At 41.3% G+C, this 26549-nt stretch overlaps 1 protein-coding gene across 2 annotated transcripts; it reads left to right on the forward strand.

The window, feature by feature from the left end:
- The first annotated feature begins 1414 nt into the window (after window positions 1–1414).
- prc1b (protein regulator of cytokinesis 1b) lies at window positions 1415–22547 on the forward strand. Of its 2 annotated transcripts, XM_060911649.1 has the most exons (15): window positions 1415–1980; window positions 2317–2449; window positions 5192–5314; window positions 6922–7155; window positions 7245–7415; window positions 8523–8672; window positions 8798–8945; window positions 9035–9171; window positions 9313–9408; window positions 9512–9658; window positions 13059–13169; window positions 13317–13430; window positions 15285–15461; window positions 19454–19485; window positions 21975–22547. In XM_060911649.1, exons 1-15 carry the CDS (start codon window positions 1970–1972, stop codon window positions 22021–22023), a joined length of 1833 nt encoding a protein of 610 aa, XP_060767632.1. In that variant the 5' UTR covers window positions 1415–1969; the 3' UTR covers window positions 22024–22547. The 2 variants fall into 2 exon arrangements, with proteins under 2 accessions (XP_060767632.1, XP_060767633.1); XM_060911650.1 differs by lacking the exon at window positions 19454–19485 and having other exon boundaries at window positions 1416–1980.
- The last annotated feature ends 4002 nt before the right edge of the window (window positions 22548–26549 follow it).

Consider the following 26549-nt stretch of genomic DNA (forward strand, 5'->3'; position numbering starts at 1 on the left):
GCTCTCCACATGTGCTGTCCCTCTGATGTGCTCGTTCCTTATCCTGTCCAACCTCCCATCGCAAACCTTAACATCCTCAACTTTTGCCTCCTGTTTCTTCGTTAAGCGTACGGTCTCCAATCCGTACATCACAGCTGGTCTCACTACTGTCTTGTACATCTTACCTTTCACTTTTGCTGGGACTTTCCTTTCACAAATGACTCCCAAAATCCTTCTCCAACTGCTCCACCCTGCCTGCACTCTCTTTCTCACCTCACTATCGCAGCCCCTATTTTCCTGTACAGTTGACCCCAGGTACTTGAATTCACCAACTTTCTTTACGTCTACTCCTTGCATCTTCGCTGCATCCAGTCACTGAGGGTGCATAAGCGTACTCTTGGCGCCGGTCCCAAGCCTGGATAAATTGGAGAGGGTTGCATCAGGAAGGGCATCCGGCGTAAAACTGTGCCAAATCTAACATGCGGATTGAAAAGAATACCATACCAGATCGGTCGGGGCCCGGGTTAACAACAGCCGCCTCCGGTACTGTTGGTTAACAGGGTGCCGGTGGAAAATACCCCAAGGTACAATCTACATTAATGTACCCTCTAGGGCTCATTATTGGACCTCAAGGTGTACCTTTTTAGGGCCAAACAGGTACATATATGTTCCGTAGCAGTATATCAAGAGTACAAATATGTACTAGAGGGTACTGCCCCAGTGATAAGCCATTGTACCCCTAAAGGTACAGTAATGTATTTTTATTTTCTGAGAGTGTGGGAATACTTGGGTGTGAGGCAAGAATACACCTTGGATGCACCATGCAAGCATGTGCATGTGTGCACACAAACATACAAAAACCCCTCTTTCACATCTGTGGTAATTTGGTGTCGCCAATCAACCCATTGGCATGTTTTTGGGTGATGGAAGGAAACCCATGTGGAAAGCCACTTGACTAACGGCAGAGGTGGTTCGATGGTTAAGGTGCTGGGTTACTGATCAGAAGGTTATAGGTTCAAGCCAAACCATTTTTTCAAACTATTGCTGTTGAGCAAGGCTCTTAACTGGTCCAAGGGCACAGTATTTATAGAAAAAAAACAAAATTCCCTGTGCTGTAATGTGTAGAGAAAGTGATAAAGTTTGATTCTGGCTCAGGACTGAATCATAATATTCAGGTTCAGGCTAGTACTATTCAGAAAGCTTTTTTTTTAACATCTCGTCTCATTATCTCTAGCCGCTTTATCCTTCTACAGGGTCGCAGGCAAGCTGGAGCCTATCCCAGCTGACTATGGGCGAAAGGCGGGGTACACCCTGGACAAGTCGCCAGGTCATCACAGGGCTGACACATAGACAACCATTCACACTCACATTCACACCTACGGTCAATTTAGAGTCACCAGTTAACCTAACCTGCATGTCTTTGGACTGTGGGGGAAACCGGAGCACCCGGAGGAAACCCACGCGGACACGGGGAGAACATGCAAACTCCACACAGAAGGGCCCTCGCCGGCCCCGGGGCTCGAACCCAGGACCTTCTTGCTGTGAGGCGACAGCGCTAACCACTACACCACCGTGCCACCCTTTTTTTAACATGTATAAAATAATTTTCATATAAAAATCTGACCCTGGAGCGACCCATTAGGCTACTGATTCTTCATAATTTGAATTAGTTTGCATAACTCTGCTGCAGCTGCATTCTGCAGGAATGAGTTGTTTCCATTCATCAGCCAGCACTGGGATGAAGGACACCAGGGCGAGCGCGAGACGAGACGACTGACCGTTTCTGACGTCATGAAGAAAACAGTCAAGAGCTGTGACCCGCCCTTACGCATGCGCACTTCGCACCGCCGCTGGCCAATGAAATCCGAAGCGCTAGTTTGACGCGTATTTTGAATCTACAGAGAAACGGCTGCGCGAGACCTGGTTCGGTTCCGACACGTCTTCTGCCCGATAAACAAACCATTAAAACCCGCACTGTTCGCACCCGACGATGAGGAAGAGGTCAGTAATTGCCATCTATTTGAGTTTATTCAATAATAATAATAATGTTTGTTTGTTAGCTAAAAGTGGCTAACGGTTAGCTTCTGACAGGTTACTTGACTCTGTAACTGCTTGGCTAATCGACCACATTAATTAATGTGTAATAAACCATAATAACCGGCTAATATTTAAGAGTATGAATGAGAAAGCATTAAAGTATCCGTGCTAGTGAGTGCCTCTAGATCCAGTTAGACTTTTCATACTGAGCGTGTTGAGCATGTTTAGGGCTGACTCGGACTCCTGTCATTACCCGAGGCCCTGCTAACATGATGTCCATGGTTTTGTTGATGTGTTTAGTGAGGTGCTCGCTGCAGAGGCAGTGTCCTGCCTAAATAAAGCTCTGTGCCACCTGAAGGACATCTGGGAGGAGATCGGCATCCCAGAGGAACAGAGACTGGAGAGAACAAATGTGGTCAAAACTCACATCAGAGTGAGTATGAAGTGGATATGAGCACTAATAGAAAGGGTCTGTGAATTTTAGCTATGGCATTCACTGTAAAAAAAAAATACTGTAGATTTTACATTAACTGACTGGCAACCTGGGTTACCAATAAAGTACTGTAAAATTTATAGTAAACAATTGTAAAACATATTTACAAGAAAGAATTGTAATATCTTAGCAACCATCTAGCAAAACCCTGGCATCCACCTCACAACATAATGAGCAAAGCCCTGGTATCCACCTCGCAACCGACGAGTAACACCTTAGAAAACCCCTGGCATCCACCTAGCAACTAACGAGCAAAACCCTGGCATCCACCTCACAACTAATGAGAAAAACCCTGGCATCCACCTCACAACTAATGAGAAAAACCCTGGCATCCACCTCACAACTAATGAGAAAAACCCTGGCATCCACCTCACAACTAATGAGCAAAACCCTGGCGTCCACCTAGCAACTAACGAGCAAACCCCTGGCGTCCACCTAGCAACTAACGAGCAAACCCCTGGCGTCCACCTAGCAACTAACGAGCAAAACCCTGGCATCCACCTAGCAACTAACGAGCAAAACCCTGGCATCCACCTAGCAACGAACGAGCAAAACCCTGGCATCCACCTAGCAACGAACGAGCAAAACCCTGGCATCCACCTAGCAACGAACGAGCAAAACCCTGGCATCCACCTAGCAACGAACGAGCAAAACCCTGGCATCCACCTAGCAACGAACGAGCAAAACCCTGGCATCCACCTAGCAACGAACGAGCAAAACCCTGGCATCCACCTAGCAACGAACGAGCAAAACCCTGGCATCCACCTAGCAACGAACGAGCAAAACCCTGGCATCCACCTAGCAACGAACGAGCAAAACCCTGGCATCCACCTAGCAACGAACGAGCAAAACCTTAGCAAAACCTTGGCATCCACCTCACAACTAACGAGCAAAGTCCTGGTATCCACCTAGTAACCAGCGAGTAACACCTTAGAAAAACCCTGGCATCCACCTAGCAACTAATGAGCAAAACCCTGGCATCCACCTAGCAACCAACAAGTAACACCTTAGAAAACCCCTGGCATCCACCTAGCAACTAACGAGCAAAGCTGTGGGTGGTAAAAGAGAGCAACTGGACTTGCTTGAAGATTCTTGAAGACGTTTCACCTCTCATCCGAAAGGCTTCTTCAGTTCTGTCTGACTGGTAGGGAGCATCAGGTATTTATCCTCTCAATTGATGAAAAGCTCATCTAAGGTGTCGTTGAGTCATCCTGTTGGTGTGGGTCACTGGGGGCTGGTTGTGAACGGCCTCGAGAGTCGTTAGGATGATCAATGGAAAAAAATCAATCAATGGATTGCAATGCTAACGACTCTCGAGGCCATTCACAACCAGCCCCCAGTGACCCACACCAACAGGATGACTCAACAACACCTTATGGCCCTTTTCCACTACCCTTTTTCAGCTCACTTCAGCCCGACACGGCTCGCGTTTCGACTATCTCAGAGCAGCACGACTCAGCTCGCTTCAGCCCTGCTTAGCACCCAAAACTCGCACGGTTTTGGAGTGGGGCTGAAGCAAGCCAAACCGAGCCAAGTGGGGCTAGGGGCGTGAGGAGACACTCCCCTGTGCACTGATTGGTGAGGAGGCGTGTCCTCACATGCCCACACACGCCCCGCGAGCACACTGGGATCTGTAAACACCGTAAACCCGGAAGAAGAAGAATTACGAGAATTTCTGAAGCCTTGTGCGCCTCGCCTCATCTATACGCTCTTGCCAGTATCTGTTGGCGTTGTCGGTGACAACAAGCCACAGCACCAAGACCAGCAACACTAACGACTCCATGTCCTCCATGTTTATTGTTTACTATCCGGGTCGTGAGACTACCGCTTAAAAGCTCACTGATGTCACTGTTTGCGCCGCCTAACGACATCACGTGACGTCCACCCACTTTCACTAACTCCACCCAATGTGTCCACCCACTTCCAGCCAGCACGGTTCAGCGCGGTTGTAGTCGAAATGCAACTCCAACAGCCCCACTCAGCTCGACTCAGCCCAACTCAGCCGCGTTTGTAGTGGAAAAGCGGCATAAGATGAGCTTTTCATCCATGAGAGGATAAATACCTGATACTCCCTGTTAGTCAGACAGAACTGAAGAAGCCTTTCGGATGAGAGGTGAAACGTCTTCAAGAATCTTCAAGCAAGTCCAGTTGCTCTCTTTTACCACCCACAGTTTACCATGACCTGGATGACTGAGAATCTTCACAGAAACGAGCAAAGCCCTAGTATCCACCTAGCAACCAATGAGTAACAACTTTAGAAAAACCCTGACATCCACCTAGCAACTAACGAGCAAAACCCTGGCACCCACCTAGCAACCAATGAGTAACACCTTAGAAAAACCCTGACATCCACCTAGCGACTAACGAGCAAAACCCTAGTATCCACCTAGCAACCAGCAAGTAACACCTTAGAAAAACCCTGGCATCCACATAGCGACTAACGAGCAGCACCCTGGCATCCACATAGCAACCAATATGCAACACCTTAGCAACCACATAGCAACATTTTAGCAACCAACTAGAAACACCTCAGCAACGGGTCTGTGAATTAGCAGCACAGCTATCTATTAAGGCAATGTTGTCTCAGCAGTTACAGCTCTGGGCTACTGATGAAGGGTGTGAGTTAAAATTGCTTTGGATGAAGGAATCTTCCAAATGACTCAATGTAAATGTAAATATTAGAGTCTTCTGGACATGATGATTGCAGAAGAAGAGAGTCTAAGGAAGCGTTTGATGACCAGTATCGAGACCTGTCGTAAAGAGCTGAATAAACTGTGCACGGAGCTGCAGCTTCCTCCATATCAGGTGAGTGAATGGACTGCACATAGACCCTAACCAGTTAAACTTTCTTGTCAGCATTCAGGCCCATTAAGATCATTGAGCATCAGAACCAGTTGAAAGGTGTACACTCAGTGATCAATACTGTTGCTTTCTCATATGTCAATTTCTTTTTCTTGCAAATAACTACATTTACATGCAGTCTAGTAAACCATTAATAATAATAATAAAAGTGTAAGTGTAAACACCCCTGTTGGGTAATGTGAACCGATCTGATTGAAAGACGGAGTTAATCCTTTTAAAGTGCCATTCCACCATTGGATGTATTCTTTGGCATAAAATACAATATATTTTATGACAACATGACTAGACAGAGAAATCTTTTAGCTTCAAAATGATATATCAAACATAATTTTTTGACAACGACAAGTATATTAATTTTGCGACCAAAGTCACCTACCCTTTTAATTTCCGCGCGGTAGTGAAACGTGATGTCATCGGCAGGTTCCCCTTCTTGTGTACCACGTGTCGGTCTATTTTTAGACCAGGAAACCCCCAAAGTGAGAGAGTCATTTCTCCTCGTATATGGGGGCCAAAAAAATTGCGAAAAATTTTGAGTTAATCTTTCAGTTAGCTAGATTTATTGGTATTAGCTAGATCTATTGGTATTATTTTTATCGCGTTCTATCCGCCATTGCTGATATGTGCCACGTCACGTGGTACACAAGAAGGGGAACCTGCCGATGACATCACGCGAGGAAATTAAAAGGGTAGGTGACTTTGGTCGCAAAATTAATATACTTGTCGTTGTCAAACAGGGTACCCGCGGAGTCTTAAAAGTATTAAAAAAGTATTGAATTTCATTTTCCAGAATTAAGGCCTTAAAAGTATTAAATTTCATCTTGAAAGTCTTAATTTTTTCCACGGAGGTCTTAATTTTCCAAAGAAAGTCTAACATCGTTGCGTAACCTAGATTAAATTCTCTGTGATGAAAATGAAGCAAAATCTAAAATGTTTTGCGCTGCCCTGGCGTTCACACGCAAACAGCGGGAAATTCACGTCGCGCCGTAAAGGGTTCACACGAAACGAGAGCAGCAGGTGCCTCACAGTAAGAAGGTCCGGGTTCGAGCCCTGTGGCCGGCGAGGGCCTTTCTGTGCGGAGTTTGCATGTTCTCCCCGTGTCCGCGTGGGTTTCCTCCGGGTGCTCCGGTTTCCCCCCACAGTCCAAAGACATGCAGGTTAGGCTAACTGGTGACTCTAAATTGACCGTAGGTGTGAATGTGAGTGTGAATGATTGTCTGTGTCTATGTGTCAGCCCTGTGATGACCTGGCGACTTGTCCAGGGTGTACCCCGCCTTTCACCCATAGTCAGCTGGGATAGGCTCCAGCTTGCCTGCGACCCTGTAGAACAGGATAAAGCGGCTAGAGATGATGAGATGATATGATAATATTGACCCTAAACCTGACTCCACCCAGCACCATTCGCATAACTGATCAGATGCATGCGCATATATACACATGTATAGCTTTCATCATTTTTTTTTCCCCCCAATAGCCTGAAAAAAGAAAACGTGCTCGCGTCAGGTGCCAGGTGAACATCCTTATTTTAAAGTTGTCTGTTTGCCTGTTTGTAGGAGGAGAAGGTAAACACAATGCTCCAACAGGAGAAAGATATACGAACCTGTCTTGAGGTGATGTTGAAACAGAAAGGTCAGAGAATGCAGACGCTTAAAACCCTCATAGAGCAGGATCAGGATCTCTGTGACGTTCTGTGCTCAGAGCCGTTCTCGATCTCTGCGAGCGCAGTTCCTTCTGTGGAGCAACTGGAAAGCTTCCGACAACACATTGCACAACTGACAGCAGAAAAGGTGGAGGGTTTCTTTCTGTCATGGGTTTAATCATAGTAACGTCTTAGAGGTATATTTTTGAGTTATATCTTCATCTGTCTTCTCTTCAGGAACAAAGACACAGCAAGTTTGTTGAACTAAAGAAAAATATCATGCTTTGTATGGACGATCTGGATCAATTGCCCGAGACTAGTTTTGAAAAGGATATCGTCTGTGAGGACGAAGAGGCTTTTTGTCTTTCCAAAGACAACATTGACTCCCTTAAGGTCCTCCTTCACCAGGTAAGAGGACTGCAGTCTTCCTGAACAATTCTCTACACTGAAATGCTACACGATGCGAAAGCCCTAACATTAAAGTATATATTCTGGACCAATTTTGTGTTTTTTGGGGGGTTTTTTATATGAAAATATGTCCCTTTACACACTCATCCAGAAGGGTAATTTTGCACAAGGCCATCTGTCTACAGCAGAAAAAAAATAAAATAACAAAACGCATCTGGAAAAATCCCAAGGGAGTCTGGAGCCAGATTGATCCAGATTCGTGACGTCACGTGCGGATCCGCCAGCAGGCTGAGAGACAAACACAGGAACACCTAATTTAGAGTATAGTCTCTCTTATTTCTTACCCCGGCAACAGTCAACTTGTGAATTGCTGATTTTCTTGGTCTTTTTCTCGGCTCTGCTTGGTCCTCGGCTTCGAGGGCCTCAGTGGATGCGGCACTTCGCCTTCTGTCAGGGGAGACGAACACGGCTGGCTCCTTTGGTGACGCTGACACAGATGGAGACGGTGTTGCTTTGGGCATTTTAACAGATGGAACTGCGTCTTTTTTCACATCAAGTTGCTTCTTGAAGCCCATTTCCCGCTGCAAATAGTTCTCAAAGTCGTCGGGTTTTATGAAGTGAGCCCCGCATATGATGCTGTGGTCTGTTGCATGTTGCCAGTTTTTCGCACGAAGCACTCCCATTTCTCTCTCGTTGTCCGGACTTTTGGAAAACAATGAGTACTAATCCCATCAAGACTGGTGTTGCTACACCCTCCTACGATACATCTGTTAACCATTTTAATAATTACGTGAGAACGTTGAAGAAATTTGCAGAAAACCACCAGGTCGTTTTCTCATAAACAAACCAGCGCTGACGTAGGATTCAGATGGAGGAGTCCCGCACGTGACGTCACGAAAATCAATGTTTGCCGGGAAATCCAGATGCCAAGTTTTTTCAGAGGCGGACCAATTCGCCTCAAATGGCTCGATTTCAACTGAATTTTTCTGGTATTGCGCAATTGCACAAAATGTGACAGATATTTGATCAAAGTTTAATATAAAATAGGCGAACTACATTGATCTTGCTCCTGAATTTACCCATGATATGCACTTTAAAACGTTTCAGCTGGAGAGCAGGAAAGCTGAGAACGAGCGTATGTGCGTGTCATATCGAGGAAAGATCCAGGAGCTGTGGGACAGGTTGCACGTCTCACAGGAAGATCGTGATGCGATTGCTGAGCACATGACCATGTCGAAGAAGAGGAACATGGAAGCTGTATGTAGACACTACAGCTTGGAAACTGTGGTTCATACTCACTATTTTTATTACTTCCTCTTCTGTCGGGCTACAGGCTCGCTGCTTTCGAGTAATGCTGATGTGCAACATCTGTTTGTTCCCAGCTGCAAGCTGAACTCAAGCGCCTGGAGGAACTGAAGCTGAGAAATATTCAGGATCTTACGAAGGGTATTCGAGAGGAAATTGCAGTGTTCTGGGATAAATGCTTTTACAGTAGCGATCAGCGCCAGGCTTTTCTGCCCTACTATGACGGTAAACAGATATTCTGATTTATACACAGCAAATGCTTTTTGTTTGTACGAATTGGTAAAAGTAAGAGCTGAATCACTTCTTCTTTTCAGATGATTTTAACGAAGAGCTTCTGAACTTGCATGAATCTGAGATTCAGCACCTAAAACAGCATTATGAAGATCATAAAGAACTTTTTGAAGGTGTTCACAAATGGGAGGAGAGTTGGAGGCTTTTCTTGGAGCTTGAAGTAAGTCGGGTCAACCAGAGATAGAAAGCTGATGTCAGATTTTGTTTTCAGATGATGAGGCGTATGAGTAGTAGCAGTAGCAGTCGTGATGGTAGTTTTGGATGATGATTGTTATTATTAATCACCTAATTTAATTTGAAGAAAAAAGCCACAGATCCATCCAGATTTACCAACAGAGGAGGAAACCTTTTAAAGGAGGAGAAACAAAGATCAGACCTGCTCAAAGGCCTCCCGAAGGTAATTAATGCTGTTTTTCCTGAAAGCATCTCTTGTTTGGTCTAGATGATTTAATATAAGGCTGAATAGACAAAGCTCCTGGAACTCAATCTGTCTCATTTAGCTTGAAAAGAAGCTGACCGTTCAGATCGAGCAGTGGGAGCAAGAACAAGGCAGAGAGTTTCTGGTCCAGGGTCAGAAGTTCCTGCAGTTTGTTTCTGAGCAGTGGGAACTCTATCGCCTGGAGAAGGAGCGGGAAAAACAGGAACGGGTATGCCTTTTTTAAAATAATGTATATTTACTGTGTATATCTGTCAGGAAATGAAGAAATAAAAGTTAAGTCAATAAATGTTTACCATTTTATTTCATTCTTTTAACAAATGTAAATATATTAATATGCTGTAGCTCGTCCTGGGCTGTTTTATGAGTCAGGATATGCACATGTAATAGCGGAGCTCGGCCCGCACGAGCGGAACCCCATAGGCATAGAGTGTGGATACATAAAGAAACCCATGGAGTTGTTTTCTGATGGTTTCGGTCCTGTGTGTGCCTGCCACCACAAGAAACCCAACAACGAGTGAAGTAGAGTAGTAGTCGGGACGGTATAGTAGTGAGTAACTTGTCGCTGTTGTCGCCATGTCACTCGCGTGCCTGCCATCACAGGCAGCCCAATCATGGCGGGACAATCTCCATGCACGACGCGCACGCGTCATGCCTGAATTTTTTTTTTTTTGGCGATTCTCGATATAAAACAAAAGAGGCTGGCTCTGATCTAAGAAAATTCTACAACCCAGAAACAGATGGGAGCTCCGCTTTTAGGCAGTGCCTAAATCTATACAGTGGTGCTTGAAAGTTTGTGAACCCTTTAGAATTTTCTATATTTCTGCATAAATATGACCTAAAACATCATCAGATTTTCATACAAGTCCTAAAAGTAGATAAAGAGAACCCAGTTAAACAAATGAGACAAAAATATTCTACTTGGTCATTTATTTATTGAGGAAAATGATCCAATATTACATATCTGTGAGTGGCAAAAGTATGTGAACCTCTAGGATTAGCAGTAAATTTAAAGGTGAAATTAGAGTCAGGTGTTTTCAATCAATGGGATGACAATCGGGTGTGAGTGGGCACCCTGTTTTATTTAAAGAACAGGGATCTATCAAAGTCTGATCTTCACAACACATGTTTGTGGAAGTGTATCATGGCACGAACAAAGGAGATTTCTGAGGACCTCAGAAAAAGCGTTGTTGATGCACATCAGGCTGGAAAAGGTTACAGAACCATCTCTAAAGAGTTTGGACTCCACCAATCCACAGTCAGACAGATTGTGTACAAATGGAGGAAATTCAAGACCATTGTTACCCTCCCCAGGAGTGGTCGACCAGCAAAGATCACTCCAAGAGCAAGGTGTGTAATAGTCATCGAGGTCGCAAAAGACCCCAGGGTAACTTCTAAGCAACTGAAGGCCTCTCTCACATTGGCTAATGTTAAGGTTCATGAGTCCACCATCAGGAGAACACCGAACAACAATGGTGTGCATGGCAGGGTTGCAAGGGGAAAGCCACTGCTCTCCAAAAAGAACATTGCTGCTCATCTGCAGTTTGCAAAAGATCACGTGGACAAGCCAGAAGGTTATTGGAAAAATGTTTTGTGGACGGATGAGACCAAAATAGAACTTTTTGGTTTAAATGAGAAGCGTTATGTTTGGAGAAAGGAAAGCACTGCATTCCAGCATAAGAACCTTATCCCATCTGTGAAACATGGTGGTGGCAGTATCATGGTTTGGGCCTGTTTTACTGCATCTGGGCCAGGACGGCTTGCCATCATTGATGGAACAATGAATTCTGAATTATACCGGCGAATTCTAAAGGAAAATGTCATGACATCTGTCCATGAAGTGAATCTCAAGAGAAGGTGGATCATGCAGCAAGACAGCAACCCTAAGCACACAAGTCGTTCTACCAAAGAATGGTTAAAGAGGGATAAAGTTAATGTTTTGGAATGGCCAAGTCAAAGTCCTGACCTTAATCCAATGGAAAAGTTGTGGAAGGACCTGAAGCGAGCAGTTCATGTGAGGAAACCCACCAACATCCCAGAGTTGAAGCTGTTCTGTACGGAGGAATGGGATAAAATTCCTCCAAGCCAGTGTACAGGACTGATCAACAGTTACCGCAAACGTTTAGTTGCAGTTATTGCTGCAGAAGGGGGGCACACCAGATACTGAAAGCAAAGGTTCACATACTTTTGCCACTCACAGATGTGTAATATTGGATGATTTTCCTCAATAAATAAATGACCAAGTATAATATTTTTGTCTCATTTGTTTAACTGGGTTCTCTTTATCTACTTTTAGGACTTGTGTGAAAATCTGATGATGTTTTAGGTCATATTTATGCAGAAATATAGAAAATTCTAAAGGGTTCACAAACTTTCAAGCACCACTGTATATTAGGGAGTTAAGACTGATATTGCTATATAGTGTGCAATATGCACTTTAAAATGTGGGTGGGGGGGATTTCAGAGGGTGTGTGGGGTCCCGTTGGGGGGGGGTAATGGTAGGGGAAACACTGGTTTTTTTTAATATTTTTATAACCATCATATTTATAAAAAATAATATTTTTATAGCATTTTAAATCTGTGATTTATTTTGGGCTTAAAGGCTAGTGTTTGTATTTAAAATAGATGGTTTAGACATTATTGGAAGAATCCCATCTCAGACACGTGTCGTTGGAGGTATGAACTACACACATGTAATTTAATAACCTGAACAACCGCACAGAGACTATATTACCTTGTGTAACCCAACAAGAAATAGGTGAACTTTTTTCCTAGTGTTAAAATTTAAGTATCCTTTGAACTTAACTCTCAGCCATCATTTATACCTGCTCTGAGTACAGCTCCTAGTTTCTATGTTTGGTATACCGTATATTGTGTAAGTCCTCGTGTCCCACCTCTAAATTAATGAAAAATATAACTACATACTTAAACCCAGCAGTGAAGTGTGAATGAAATGAAGTTTAGCATATATTTCACAACACTGAAATAGAATAGACAGTTTAGTGCATATGGGGAAGTCGCTTCGGGACCAAAAGGTCACTGGTTTGATTCCCTGGACCAGCAGGAATGGCTGAAGTGCCCTTGAGCAAGGCACCTAACCCCAAACTGCTCCCCAGGCTGCTCTGCGTATGTTGCATGTCACTCTGGATAAGAGCGTCTGCTCAATGCCATTTAATGTAATGTGCTGAATGTGGTTACTTGCTTCGGTACGATGTGTGCCGAATCAGGACGGGCTGATGAAGTGGGAAATAACGCACATATGTACTGTCATTTATGGCTTAACGACAGATGTCAGAGAATCATCCTGATAATGTCTCTAGTTAGAAGGCTTTTCTTCTGGACAATATACTGTAATACACCAGTGTTCAGTCGTACAGAGCTGTCGGTGAGACTTTATGATTGGTTTAGGAGGCAGGATGAAAATGTGTTCATAACAATTAACATTATATGTTTTGGATTTGTTTACATATATTTACCTCAAGAAATGTTTTGAGATTTGCCTGCCTTCCATCCCACTACCTTGAGAGATTTCATGTCATGTAATAGAAGAAGTGCTGTTACGCCATGTTATTATTCAGGTTATTGAAATCCATATGATCTTTCTTTGTTAGCAATTAAAAAAGAGCAAACAGACAGAGGAAGACATGCTGTATGGCACTGCTGTACGGTCACCAACTAAGCGAAGATTTTTGGGCAGTATGACCCCGTGCAAGGCACGAAAGGTAAAAATTAATAACGATCAATAAAAGTGTCCTGCAAATATACTTAGAAATTGAATGCTTTAGCCAATTCCATCACAGCATAACTTGATTAACTTTCTTTTCACATGAGTGCACGGATTATACTAACTCTCCTTGCGTTTCCTTCAGCTAAACGCTACGTCCAGCACGTCCGCTGGCAACTCTAACAGCACGATGCGCTCTGTGTTTTGTGGAACTGTCTGCCACTCACCTGTGTCCCGCCCTCCAATATCAGCCAGCAAGGTCAGTGCAGGGCCACTGCTTGGAAGTTTGTGAACCCTTTAGGATTTTCTATATTTCTGCATAAATATGACCTAAAACATTATCAGATTTCCACACAAGTCCTAAAAGTAGATAAAGAGGACCCAGTTAAACAAATGAGACAAAATATTATACAACCCCGATTCCAAAAAAGTTGGGACAAAGTACAAATTGTAAATAAAAATGGAATGCAATAATTTACAAATCTCAAAAACTGATATTGTATTCACAATAGAACATAGACAACATATCAAATGTCAAAAGTGAGACATTTTTAAATTTCATGCCAAATATTGGCTCATTTGAAATTTCACGACAGCAACACATCTCAAAAAAGTTGGGACGGGGCAATAAGAGGCTGGAAAAATGAAAGGTACAAAAAAGGAACAGCTGGAGGACCAAATTGCAACTCATTAGGTCAATTGGCAATAGGTCATTAACATGACTGGGTATAAAAAGAGCATCTTGGAGTGGCAGCGGCTCTCAGAAGTAAAGATGGGAAGAGGATCACCAATCCCCCTAATTCTGCGCTGACAAATAGTGGAGCAATATCAGAAAGGAGTTCGACAGTGTAAAATTGCAAAGAGTTGGAACATATCATCATCTACAGTGCATAATATCATCAAAAGATTCAGAGAATCTGGAAGAATCTCTGTGCGTAAGGGTCAAGGCCGGAAAACCATACTGGGTGCCCGTGATCTTCGGGCCCTTAGACGGCACTGCATCACATACAGGCATGCTTCTGTATTAGAAATCACAAAATGGGCTCAGGAATATTTCCAGAGAACATTATCTGTGAACACAATTCACCATGCCATCCGCCGTTGCCAGCTAAAACTCTATAGTTCAAAGAAGAAGCCGTATCCAAACATGATCCAGAAGCGCAGACGTCTTCTCTGGGCCAAAGATCACTTAAAATGGACTGTGGCAAAGTGGAAAACTGTTCTGTGGTCAGACGAATCAAAATTTGAAGTTCTTTATGGAAATCAGGGACGCCGTGTCATTCGGACTAAAGAGGAGAAGGACGACCCAAGTTGTTATCAGCGCTCAGTTCAGAAGCCTGCATCTCTGATGGTATGGGGTTGCATTAGTGCGTGTGGCATGGGCAGCTTACACATCTGGAAAGACACCATCAATGCTGAAAGGTATATCCAGGTTCTAGAGCAACATATGCTCCCATCCAGACGACGTCTCTTTCAGGGAAGACCTTGCATTTTCTAACATGACAATGCCAAACCACATACCGCATCAATTACAGCATCATGGCTGTGTAGAAGAAGGGTCCGGGTACTGAACTGGCCAGCCTGCAGTCCAGATCTTTCACCCTTAGAAAACATTTGGCGCATCATAAAACGGAAGATACGACAAAAAAGACCTAAGACAGTTGAGCAACTAGAATCCTACATTAGACAAGAATGGGTTAACATTCCTCTCCCTAAACTTGAGCAACTTGTCTCCTCAGTCCCCAGACGTTTACAGACTGTTGTAAAGAGAAAAGGGGATGTCTCACAGTGGTAAACATGGCCTTGTCCCAACTTTTTTGAGATGTGTTGTTGTCATGAAATTTAAAATCACCTAATTTTTCTCTTTAAATGATACATTTTCTCAGTTTAAACATTTGATATGTCATCTATGTTCTATTCTGAATAAAATATGGAATTTTGAAACTTCCACATCATTGCATTCTGTTTTTATTTACAATTTGTACTTTGTCCCAACTTTTTTGGAATCGGGGTTGTACTTGGCTGTTTATTTATTGAGGAAAATGATCCAATATTACATATCTGTGAGTGGCAAAGGTATGTGAACCTTTTTTATCTTTACTCTTTAAAACAGGGTAATTCCTTGAAGACCCCTGGTCGAGGAAAACCTCCTCATCAAGGACTGGCAGAACGTAATAAGGAGAATGTCTGTCATCTTACCTACGCCACAGGTGGTGTGTTGAAGATCCCAGCGAGCCCGCAGCGTAACTTCAGCATTAACTCGGTCGCCAGCACCTATTCTGAGTTTGCGGTAATTTGATTTTCATTTTGTAATTTCTATTCCTATGAGCAACACAGTCTACTCAAAGGGCAGAAGGGGTTCAAAAATGGCAGTGGAAGACTGAGAGAGATACATGTTTGGTTTTTAAATTTAAATGCCGAATATATTTTTAGTGTGGCCTACTTTTATAATGTACTTTTATTTTCTGGATAGCCGAAGAGGCACTCTGCTTCGAGAATAATCGCTGTATATGTTACTTCTGTATGGTGGAAGCCAAACCAAAACCACAACGGCAAAATCAGAAACACCTCAGCGTTAGCTCTAGACGGAAAGGGTATGTCCTTACTGAACATCACAACGCACACATGAGCTTGCAGACACGTGTGATTGGCTTCATCACACACATAATTGACAGGGAAGAGAGAATGCCATCCCTTTCACTCACAGCACAGCTGAGATTGCTCCCTCGACTCTTGGCCACAGATGGATGTGGCATCATCCAGATTTGAACGTCAGCAATCTCCTAACACTTGTCTGTTGTGCCGCTTTGGAGACCTAGTCATCTCATCTCATTATCTCTAGCCGCTTTATCCTGTTCTACAGAGTCGCAGGCAAGCTGGAGCCTATCCCAGCTGACTACGGGCGAAAGGCGGGGTACACCCTGGACAAGTCGCCAGGTCATCACAGGGCTGACACATAGACACAGACAACCATTCACACTCACATTCACACCTACGCTCAATTTAGAGTCACCACTTAACCTAACCTGCATGTCTTTGGACTGTGGGGGAAACCGGAGCACCCGGAGGAAACCCACACGGACACGGGGAGAACATGCAAACTCCGCACAGAAAGGCCCTCGCCGGCCACGGGGCTCAAACCTGGACCTTCTTGCCGTGAGGCGACATCGCTAACCACTACACCACCGTACCGCGCTAGACCTATTCATGTTGTTTTATTTTTATCAAGGGCATTCATATCATGTTCTTTTAGATATGCTGCAAGTAAACACATAAGAGTGATTCCACGCTTATGGGTACTGAAATGGGGACATGAACTTATTCACCTAAAACCATTTCTTTTTTTACCATCAGGTCACAAAACATGTAATCTTTAATGAATGATATGTTAAAAGATAACTTTAATTTTCTGAGATGTAATAAAAACATATTTATATGCCAAAGTCAAGCCTATGAGTTCCAAAATGATGTCTGTTACATTACTTCTGTTACGATTGTCCATTTCGCGTCTGTTACAAATTAATTACAATCTAGCTATATACCATGTTAATCTTATTGAAAGAATGTGTATGTTTATTCTACTACACATGTTTATTAATTATATTTGCTAAAACATCACCTTCCTATGCTTCAAAAAGTAATTCTACATTGTTAAAATTGAGAATATATATGTCCACAACACTTCTGTTACGTTCTGACTTTGGCATATAAATATGTTTTTATTACATCTCAGAAAATTAAAGTTATCTTTTAACATATCATTCATTAAAGATTACATGTTTTGTGACCTGATGGTAAAAAAAGAAATGGTTTTAGGTGAATTTTTAAAAATAAGTTCATGTCCCCATTTCAGTACCCATAAGCGTGGAATCACTCATAAGTGAAATGCGTCCAATCAGCTACAGGTTTTTATATATATATATATATATATATATATATATATATATATATATATATATATATATATATATATATATATATATATATAATATTTTTTTTTTTTTTTTTACAGCTTTATTGGCCTTCAAACTGCAAATTTACAAGACGTAAATGCAAGAAAACAACAAAAGAAAGCAAAAAAAAAAAAAGGAAGGTCCAAAAGGGTGCACGAACAGGACCTAGAGTCTCATGCAAGGCACCTTCCGACGAAAATGTTAAAAATCCCGAAGGACTTGGGCATAAGTAAAATCTGTTGTTGCCAATGCCAACCACACTTACGACAGAGGCTCCACGAGCAAGGCCTGTCAGTATCAAACACATTCATTAACTGATCCTTGTACACATTAGTAACAAAAACCTTGAAAGACTTTAAACTAAGGAAATGACTAGGTGTAGCTAATTTGCATACGAGGTTCCAGAGTTTAGCACCGCGATTGAAAAGTAGCGGTTTTACAAAAACGGCGCTTCTCAGTACTTAATTTCACTAGACTGGGCTTGTCATGTGCGACCATGACTTACATATTTTAAGAAACCAGTATCAGTGTCGGCATGTCTGTAATTAATGCCTTATTTAAAAAAAAAAAAAAACTTAAGTCCTTCACTTCACGGTCAAAGGTAAGACATTACCGATCTGATTGAATAAGTCTTTCTTTATATGATAGTTCTGCTTGCTTGACTTGTAGGATCCAATGTTGACCTCCCTTTTCTACTCTGAGTTCATTCTGAAGTGTTTCTAAATTTGCGGTTGTGTTTGTTTGGTTTTGTCGTTGCGTTTTATGATTTGCTGTTGCATGTTTATCATTAATGTGTTTAATAATGTGTTAATAAGCGTACTATTGATGTTGCAATGATAAAAATAATCACAGCCATTTTCATTTTACATGATGTTCAGACTGTCTCCGAATCGGCACCGTTTAATAATTAGCTCTTTAGTGCTGCTGTATTGTTTCTGAAGTCAAAGCCTGTCTTTATTTTTCTCAATGCTAGTAAATATAAAGAAGACATTACATCGCTGTAATTATTTCCAAAATGTTGTAATGCACTTAAACAAGCAGTTCTTTGCTGTTGCCATAATACTAACATCTGTAAGTACAGCTGTGGGATTTTCTTTTTCAGCATGTTAGGTTCACACTAAGCTAACGGTGGGACGTGTTCTACAAACGTATCATTACTTCCACAGGAGCACACCTATTATCAAACACATGCCCCTGTTATAGTTAATTGAATGCAAAAACTTGGTTGTCTAAGCCATGTGATCTGAACATGCACTTGTAGTCCATAAAATATGGTACTTTTGTTTTCAAAGGTGTCTCATTCAATTACTAAAACTATTATTACGCGAAATATTTTGGTCTTTTCGTTGCATTAATAGGTTTCGGTATTGTGCATTTCAGCTCTAATAGTGCATGGTGAATACAATTCTGTCCTCAAAGGAGAAACTGATAAAAGTTGCTTTGACAAGAATTACTAAGTGATTTTACCAAGAAAAAACGTCCATCAGTGTGAACCATGAACTACGGAAGCCGCGAGAGGCCCTTCATATAATCTTTTTTTTATTCACCTTGTTATCCTGAGATAACGACATAATTAATTCAGGATCTCGAGAAAACAACACAACTAATTCGAGATCTCGAGAAAACAAGACAATTATTCCGTGATCTCGAAAAAACAACAATTATTTCATGATCTCGAGAAAACAAGACAATTATTCCGTGATCTCGAAAAAACAAAACAATTATTTCGTGATCTCGAGAAAACAGCTGAGATTTCTAGCAGAGCTGCGCCCCCTGTGGGTCAGACAACGAAGACTTAGAAATTGGCGGGCATGTAACAGAGCAGAAATGGCTTTTTACGATGCCTTGAGAGAGAGGGGGGCCAGTCTTCTGCGGAGGTGCCGCGGACTAATTTTGAAATTATCCCTCATTAAAAGACTTAATGCAATCTCTCCCTGTGTCAACCCCTGATCAAAATATTGCCTTATTAGGTGATCGATTATTCCAGACATTCTAATGACCAAAGTTGCGTCTATACAGAATGAGAAATAGCCCCAAAGTCAGCATATCACGAGTCTCTTGGCGCACCTGAATGAACCATTTCTCACCTGTTTACTCGAGATCACGAAATAACGGTTTTATTTTCTCGAGATCTCGAATTAGTTGTGTTGTTTTCTCGAGATCCTGAATTAATTATGCCGTTATCTCGGGATAACAAGGTGAATAAAAAAAAAGGATTATATGAAGGGCCTCTCTCGGCTTCCGTAATGAACAGATTCATTTTATGAATATTTTTATTTGCTTAAAATCTTTCTTGGTATGTGGTTAATTCTGAAATTTGTTTTGAAAGGAAATAGTCAACACTGAATCCAGTCACTCAAGGTTTGTTTAAATATGAGCTCTTATTACACATGCATGCTTACTTTAACACACTTGCTACAGCTCAGTGACTACTTTACTTTATTTTCCTGCGAGATGAACTTTCTGTGAAATTGTTAGATTTTATGACAAAATGGTGAGTTAATTATAAATAAAATTAATGCTAAAATAAATTACCTGACATTTTAATTTGAAGTTTATTAGTGAAAGAAAATGTTAATCTTAACGTTATTCTGAAGTGCACTTGAAGCGTATTGTTTGACTTTTGGCTGTTTATCCTACTTTTTGAACCCCGTCTGCTCATGTAGCTGAGCTGTTGCGACCGCCCTCTTTCACTCCATGTAACCTCTCACCTGGTGTTTTTTTTTTTTTTAAATCCGTGTAGACTGTATGTACCTTGAACCTTCTTTTCATTTTATAAAATCTTCGACCTGTTTTTAACTTTGTCACCATCAAATATCCCCTGCAATCTGTCAAGAAAATTGGTCAGAATACTATAAATTTAAGAAAATGTACAGTACTGTGCAAAAGTCTTAGGCGCCCTATTTTTATGCCTCCGCCACCGTAAGGTGCAGGAGGCACTATGTTTTCGGGTTGTCCGTCCGTCCGTGCGTGCGTCCGTCCCGAAACCTTGTGAACACGATATCTCAAAGGCTAATGAAAGGAATTTCACCAAACTTTCAATATTTGTGCGCTTTGGGACAAACATGAACTGATTAGATTTTGAGATCAAAAGGTCTAAGGTCAAGGTCACTGTGAGGTCAAGTGTCTGTCCGAGAACCTTGTGAACACAATATCTCCAAGGCTAATGAAAGGAATTTCACCAAACTTTCAATATTTGTGCGCTTTGGGACAAACATGAACTGATTAGATTTTGAGATCAAAAGGTCTAAGGTCAAGGTCACTGTGAGGTCAAATGTCTGTCTGAAAACCTTGTGGACACAATATCTCCAAGGCTAATACAAGTAATTTCACCAGGTCAAGATTACTGTGAGGTCAAATGTCCATCCCCAAATCACAGCTTAATAAGGCATGTAGTCTACCGGGTGGAGGCATCCCCATCGACGCCGTTGGCATCGAGTTCTATCTAGTTTATACAAACTTTATTTCTATTTTATGACTTCTGCATTATCAAGTCAGTACAAAAGCATTTTCGAGTCCAAACGTTTGTTTTCCAGCACAAAATTAAATGTTACAGAAAAAAAATCTTTTGTATCTGAGCGGCATATTACATAAGAGAGCATTTTAAGATTAAAAAAGAAAACATAATGAAGGCTGCTGGGTTTGGGGGCAAAATTAAGAAGCGAGTGTGACAGTCAAAGGGTCCAGAAGAACTGCGGCTGGTTCTGTAAGATGCTCAGTAAAACCTACAGCTCATTTCCTTATGAAACTGCACTCACTGGACCGGAGTTGGTTTTTTTTTTTTTTGGTATACAGCATTTCTTCACATGTGCCTAAGACTTTTGCACAGTATAGTATATCAGCCACAAAATTAAAAACACTGACTGGTGACATGAATAATGTTGATTATCTCATTATAATGCCACCTGTCAAGGGGTGGGATATATTAGGCAGCAAGAGAACAGTCAGTTCTTGAAGTTGACGTATTGGAAGCAGGAAAAATGGGCAAGCGTAAGGATCTGGGCGACTTTGACAAAGGCCAAATTGTGATGGCTAGATGACTGGGTCTGAGCATCTCCAGAGTCATCTAGCCATCACAGTTTTACCCATTTTTCCTGCTTCCAACACATCAACATTGAGGCCTGACTGTTCTCTTGCTGCCGAATATATCCTACTGCTTAACAGGTGCCATTGTAATGAGATATTTAACAGTTAGTCCACAAAATCGAGTCTTACTTGAGCTGATAGCCGAGGAGGCGCATAGCGCAGAGTCGGCTATAAGCCATGGACGACAAGATTGAATGGAATTACTGTTTTATTCTGTCCACATTCAGTGGGTTTTGAGAAACGGCATTTTTATTTTTTGCAAATTCGATGAATAAAATCTTTATACAAAACGTCCGACAAAATCGTTTCCGTTTAACAAACCGGCGAAATGACCGGAGCAATTTGTGAAAAGTGCGATAATAATTCTTGAAAAATTAAAAAAACATACGTTCTTACCATCAAATACTTTCATTCTATATTTTGTTGCTTTTTTTTTTATTTTTGTGGGTTTTGTTTTCGAGTAGAGTTTTTATTTCGTCCTCGGTTAGTTCAGCAACACGCGCTACCATTTTGTTTTTCTCTACTCATGGTACTATATGAGCTGATATCCTAGTAGTAGAGTAGCCAGTCAGAGCACATGATTGCTCATATCCAGTGAATGTGGATAGAATAATCAATGTTATTCACGTCACCTGTCAGTGTGTTTACGTGTGTGTGTGTGTGTGTGTGTGTGTGTGTGTGTGTGTGTGTGTGTAATTATAATATATTGCTGTCACACTAGTAGTAAGTTTGTACTAAGTAGATATCTTTCATTCTTTCCACAGAGAGACCTCTCCAAGGCCTCAAAGTCAAAACACACACCAGACGTCTTGAACTCAACCATCACACACCTATGAACACACTTTAAAAAAAAAAATATATATATATATATACACAAAATACTGTCAGGACTGGAGAGGGAAACCCTGCATGACCTGATCACTCTGCAAAAGCATTAATGTTCACCTTTTCAATGTCTGTATTTGTTTTTATATGTAAATGATGGTAATGTATATTTAATATTTCTTAAAGAATCAGTATGTTTATGTTTGTGATTAATACTATTTCTAATGAACCCCCCCCCAGTCATATGTTAAGGTTAAAAGTAATCCGTTCACCTTCTAACATTTTTAAACGTAAGGAAATGGTGATTGGGTGTATGATCTATCGTAGGCTGTTACCAGCAGTATTAGCAAATGTACCTGAAATCTACGCCGATCATGAATGTTTTGCACAATATATTGTTACACGTTTTTTTTTCCTCTCCCTTTATTCTATTGTTCACTACTTAAAAATATTCTTGAACACGTCACTCATTATTCAGCAATGTACACAATAAACAAATAGGCTTCATTGAACATATTTGTCTTTTATCTCGTTTTTAAATTGGATATTTAGTTCAGGTCAACACTGTTCTCTTTTAATTATTTATTTAAATTATTACACTCGCAAACATGTACACAGATTTTCATTAAACAAAGGAGAAAGAAATTTGTTAATTTATCTTCATTAAGTGCTTACTCTGGTGGCACAGTGGTGTAGTGGTTAGCACTGTCGCCTCACGGCGTTCTGGGTTTGAGCCCAGTGGCCGGCGAGGGCCTTTCTGTGCGGAGTTTGCATGTTCTCCCCGTATCTGCGTGGGTTTCCTCTGCATGCTCTGGTTTCCCCCCACAGTCCAGAGACATGCAGGTTAGGCTAATTGGTGGCTCTAAATTGACCGTAGGTGTGAGCGTGAATGGTTGTTTGTGTGTCTATGTGTCAATCCTGTAATCATCTGGCGACTTGTCCAGAGTGTACCCCGCCTCTCGCCCATCATCAGCTGGGATAGACTTCAGCTTGCCCACGACCCTGCACAGGATAAGTGGTTATGGATAATGGATGGATGGAAGTGCTTGCTCTTGATTAGGGTCTTGGTAGATCCAGAGTCTTTCCCAGGAACACTGGACATGTATATCTTTTATATATCTTTTAAAAAAAGAATTTGGTGCACAAGTTTTAATTATATTTTAGGTTTTCTGACATCAACACAGGGTCAAAGTTATTCATACAGCACACCTCATATGGTTAAATGTCCCTTTGCCCTTTTTCCAAGTTTCTCCTTGACCTGATGCTTTTGATAGACATCAGTAACCTTCTGGTAGAATTCTGGGTGGATATTTGACTACCAATTCTGCCAAGGTGAGTGGAGTTCAGCTAAATCGGTTGGTTTCGTGGCACAGACATTATTTTTAAGCACAGTGTGTGTGTATGTAGGTCAGGACTTTGGGAAGGCCATTCCAAAAGCTTAATGTTAGCCTGCTCTAGCCTGCAACCAGCCTCAGAGTGTGATGCTACCACCATCATGCTTCCTCCTTACAATAATGAACAATACTGTCCAGATCACTTCTACATCCATAGAAACCCCTCTGAACGTATACTGTGTGCACTGACTATCAGCATCAGTACTTTACAGCAAACTCCTAGCTACACATGGTTAAAATGGCTCTTGTGCAATATACCGACTGACTTGTGCAATACTGTCTGAATAATACTGATAATAATACCTGTGCAATACTTACACATGCAATACCACCTTTGTAATACACTTAGGTTAACTATATATCTGCAAATCTGTTAATTTATGCAAATTTTTTAATCTCTAAATTTGGAGTTTATTTCTTTATTTATATATATATATATATATATATATATATATATATATATATATATATATATAGTGCTCAGCATAAATGAGTACACCCCCTTTGAAAAGTAACATTTTAAACAATATCTCAATGAACACAAACAATTTCCAAAATGTTGACAAGACAAAGTTTAATATAGCATCTGTTTAACTTATAACGTGAAAGTAAGGTTAATAATATAACTTGGATTACACATTTTTCAGTTTTACTCAAATTAGGCTGGTGCAAAAATGAGTACACCCCACAACAAAAACTACTACATCTAGTACTTTGTATGGCCTCCATGATTTTTAATGACAGCACCAAGTCTTCTAGGCATGGAATGAACAAGTTGGAGACATTTTGCAACATCAATCTTTTTCTATTCTTCAACAATGACCTCTTTTAGTGGCTGGATGCTGGATGGAGAGTGATGTTCAACTTGTCTCTTCAGAATTCCCCATAGGTGTTCGATTGGGTTCAGATCAGGAGACATACTTGGCCACTGAATCACTTTCACCCTGTTCTTCTTCAGAAATCCAACAGTGCCCTTAGATGTGTGTTTAGTCATGTTGGAAAAGTGCATAATAACCAAGGGCACAGAGTGATGGTAGCATCTTCTCTTTCAGTATAGAGCAATACATCTGTGAATTCATGATGCCATCAATGAAATGCAGCTCCCCGACACCAGCAGCACTCATGCAGCCCCACATAAGGACACTGCCACCACCATGTTTCACTGTAGGCACCAGGCATTTTTCTTTGTATTCCTCACCTTTGCGACGCCATACAGTTTTGAAGCCATCAGTTCCAAAAACGTTTATCTTGGTCTCATCACTCCAGAGTATAGAGTCCCAGTAGTCTTCATCTTTGTCAGCATGGGCCCTGGCAAACTCTAGGTGGGCTTTTTTGTGCCTGGGCTTTAGGAGAGGCTTCTTTCGTGGACGGCATCCATGCATGCCATTCCTCTGCAGCGTACGCCGTATTGTTTCATGGGAAATAGTCACCCCAGTTTGGCTTTCTACTTCTTTAGATAACTGCAGTGAACTTGCATGCCGATTTTCTTCAACCCTTCTCATCAGAAGACGCTCCTGTCGAGGTGTTAACTTCCGTGGACGACCTGGACGTCTCTGTGAGATGGTTGCAGTTCCATCTTTCTTGAATTTTTGTGCCACTTTTGCTACAGTATTCTGACTGATAAGTAAAGCTTTGCTGATCTTCTTGTAGCCTTCACCTTTGCGGTGTAAAGAAATTATTTTCTTTGAGGAATTCTGAAAAGACAAGTTGAGCATCACTCTCCATCCAGCATCCAGCCACTAAAAGAGGTCATTGTTGAAGAATGGAAAAAGATTGATGTTGCAAAATGTCTCCAACTTGTTCATTCCATGCCTAGAAGACTTGGTGCTGTCATTAAAAATCATGGAGGCCATACAAAAGTACTAGATGTAGTAGTTTTTGTTGTGGGGTGTACTCATTTTTGTACCACCCTAATTTGAGTAAAACTGAAAAATGTGTAATCCAAGTTATATTATTAACCTTACTTTCACGTTATAAGTTAAACAGATGTTATATTAAACTTTGTCTTGTCAACATTTTGGAAATTGTATATATATATCCTTTTTGTATACTTGGTACTTTTGCACTACTTCACTGGCTTATCTTTTTTATTATTTGCTGCTGTAACACGTGTGTGTATATATATAAAACAATGTAAATTTCCCCTTGTGGGATAATAAAATGCTATCTTATCTTATCTTGGATGGTACAGTGCTCTTGAAGCTGAATGCCTCACCTTTACTCCTCCAAGCATACCTCCTGGTCATTGTGTAGTTTCTGCAGAATATAGTCAAAATACAGAAGAACCTATGAATTGAGTAGATGTGTCCAGACCTTTGACTGGTACTGTATGTTGTAGAATCATTTTACTCCAGAAAAAGAACATCATTGAAAGCCCAGTCATGCCATGATATTCATGTCCATGGTGAGTGTATGTAAACTTCTGAACTCAACTGTACACACAAATATATGTGCATGTTTGTACATGTCTTTGAAGTGTTCTTTCACATAATCTCCAAATTATATCCGTTTAAATTTGTATTTGTCCTTTGAGACTGTATTAAATATACTCGAACTTTTATTTTGAAATGTCATTCGTGTCCATGGTGAGTGTATGTAAACTTCTGAACTCAACTGTACACTCAAACACAAATATATGTGCATGTTTGTACGTATCTTTGAAGCATTCTTTCACGTCATTTCCAAATTATATCTGTTTAAATTTGGATAATATTTGTTCTTTGAGACTGTATTAAATATATTTGAACTTTTATTTTTGAAATATGCTATTCGTGTCCATGGTCAGTGTATGTAAACTTCTGAACTCAACTGTACACACAAACACAAATATATGTGCATGTTTGTACGTATCTTTGAAGCATTCTTTCACATCATTTCCAAATTATACCAGTTTATATTTGTATTTATCCTTTGAGACTGTTTTAAATATACTTGAACTTCTCATCTCATTATCTCTAGCCGCTTTATCCTGTTCTACAGGGTCGCAGGCAAGCTGGAGCCTATCCCAGCTGACTACGGGCGAAAGGCGGGGTACACCCTGGACAAGTCGCCAGGTCATCACAGGGCTGACACATAGACACAGACAACCATTCACACTCACATTCACACCTACGGTCAATT

This window comes from Neoarius graeffei, chromosome 27 (genome assembly GCF_027579695.1).
Source record: "Neoarius graeffei isolate fNeoGra1 chromosome 27, fNeoGra1.pri, whole genome shotgun sequence".
NCBI lineage: Eukaryota > Metazoa > Chordata > Actinopteri > Siluriformes > Ariidae > Neoarius > Neoarius graeffei.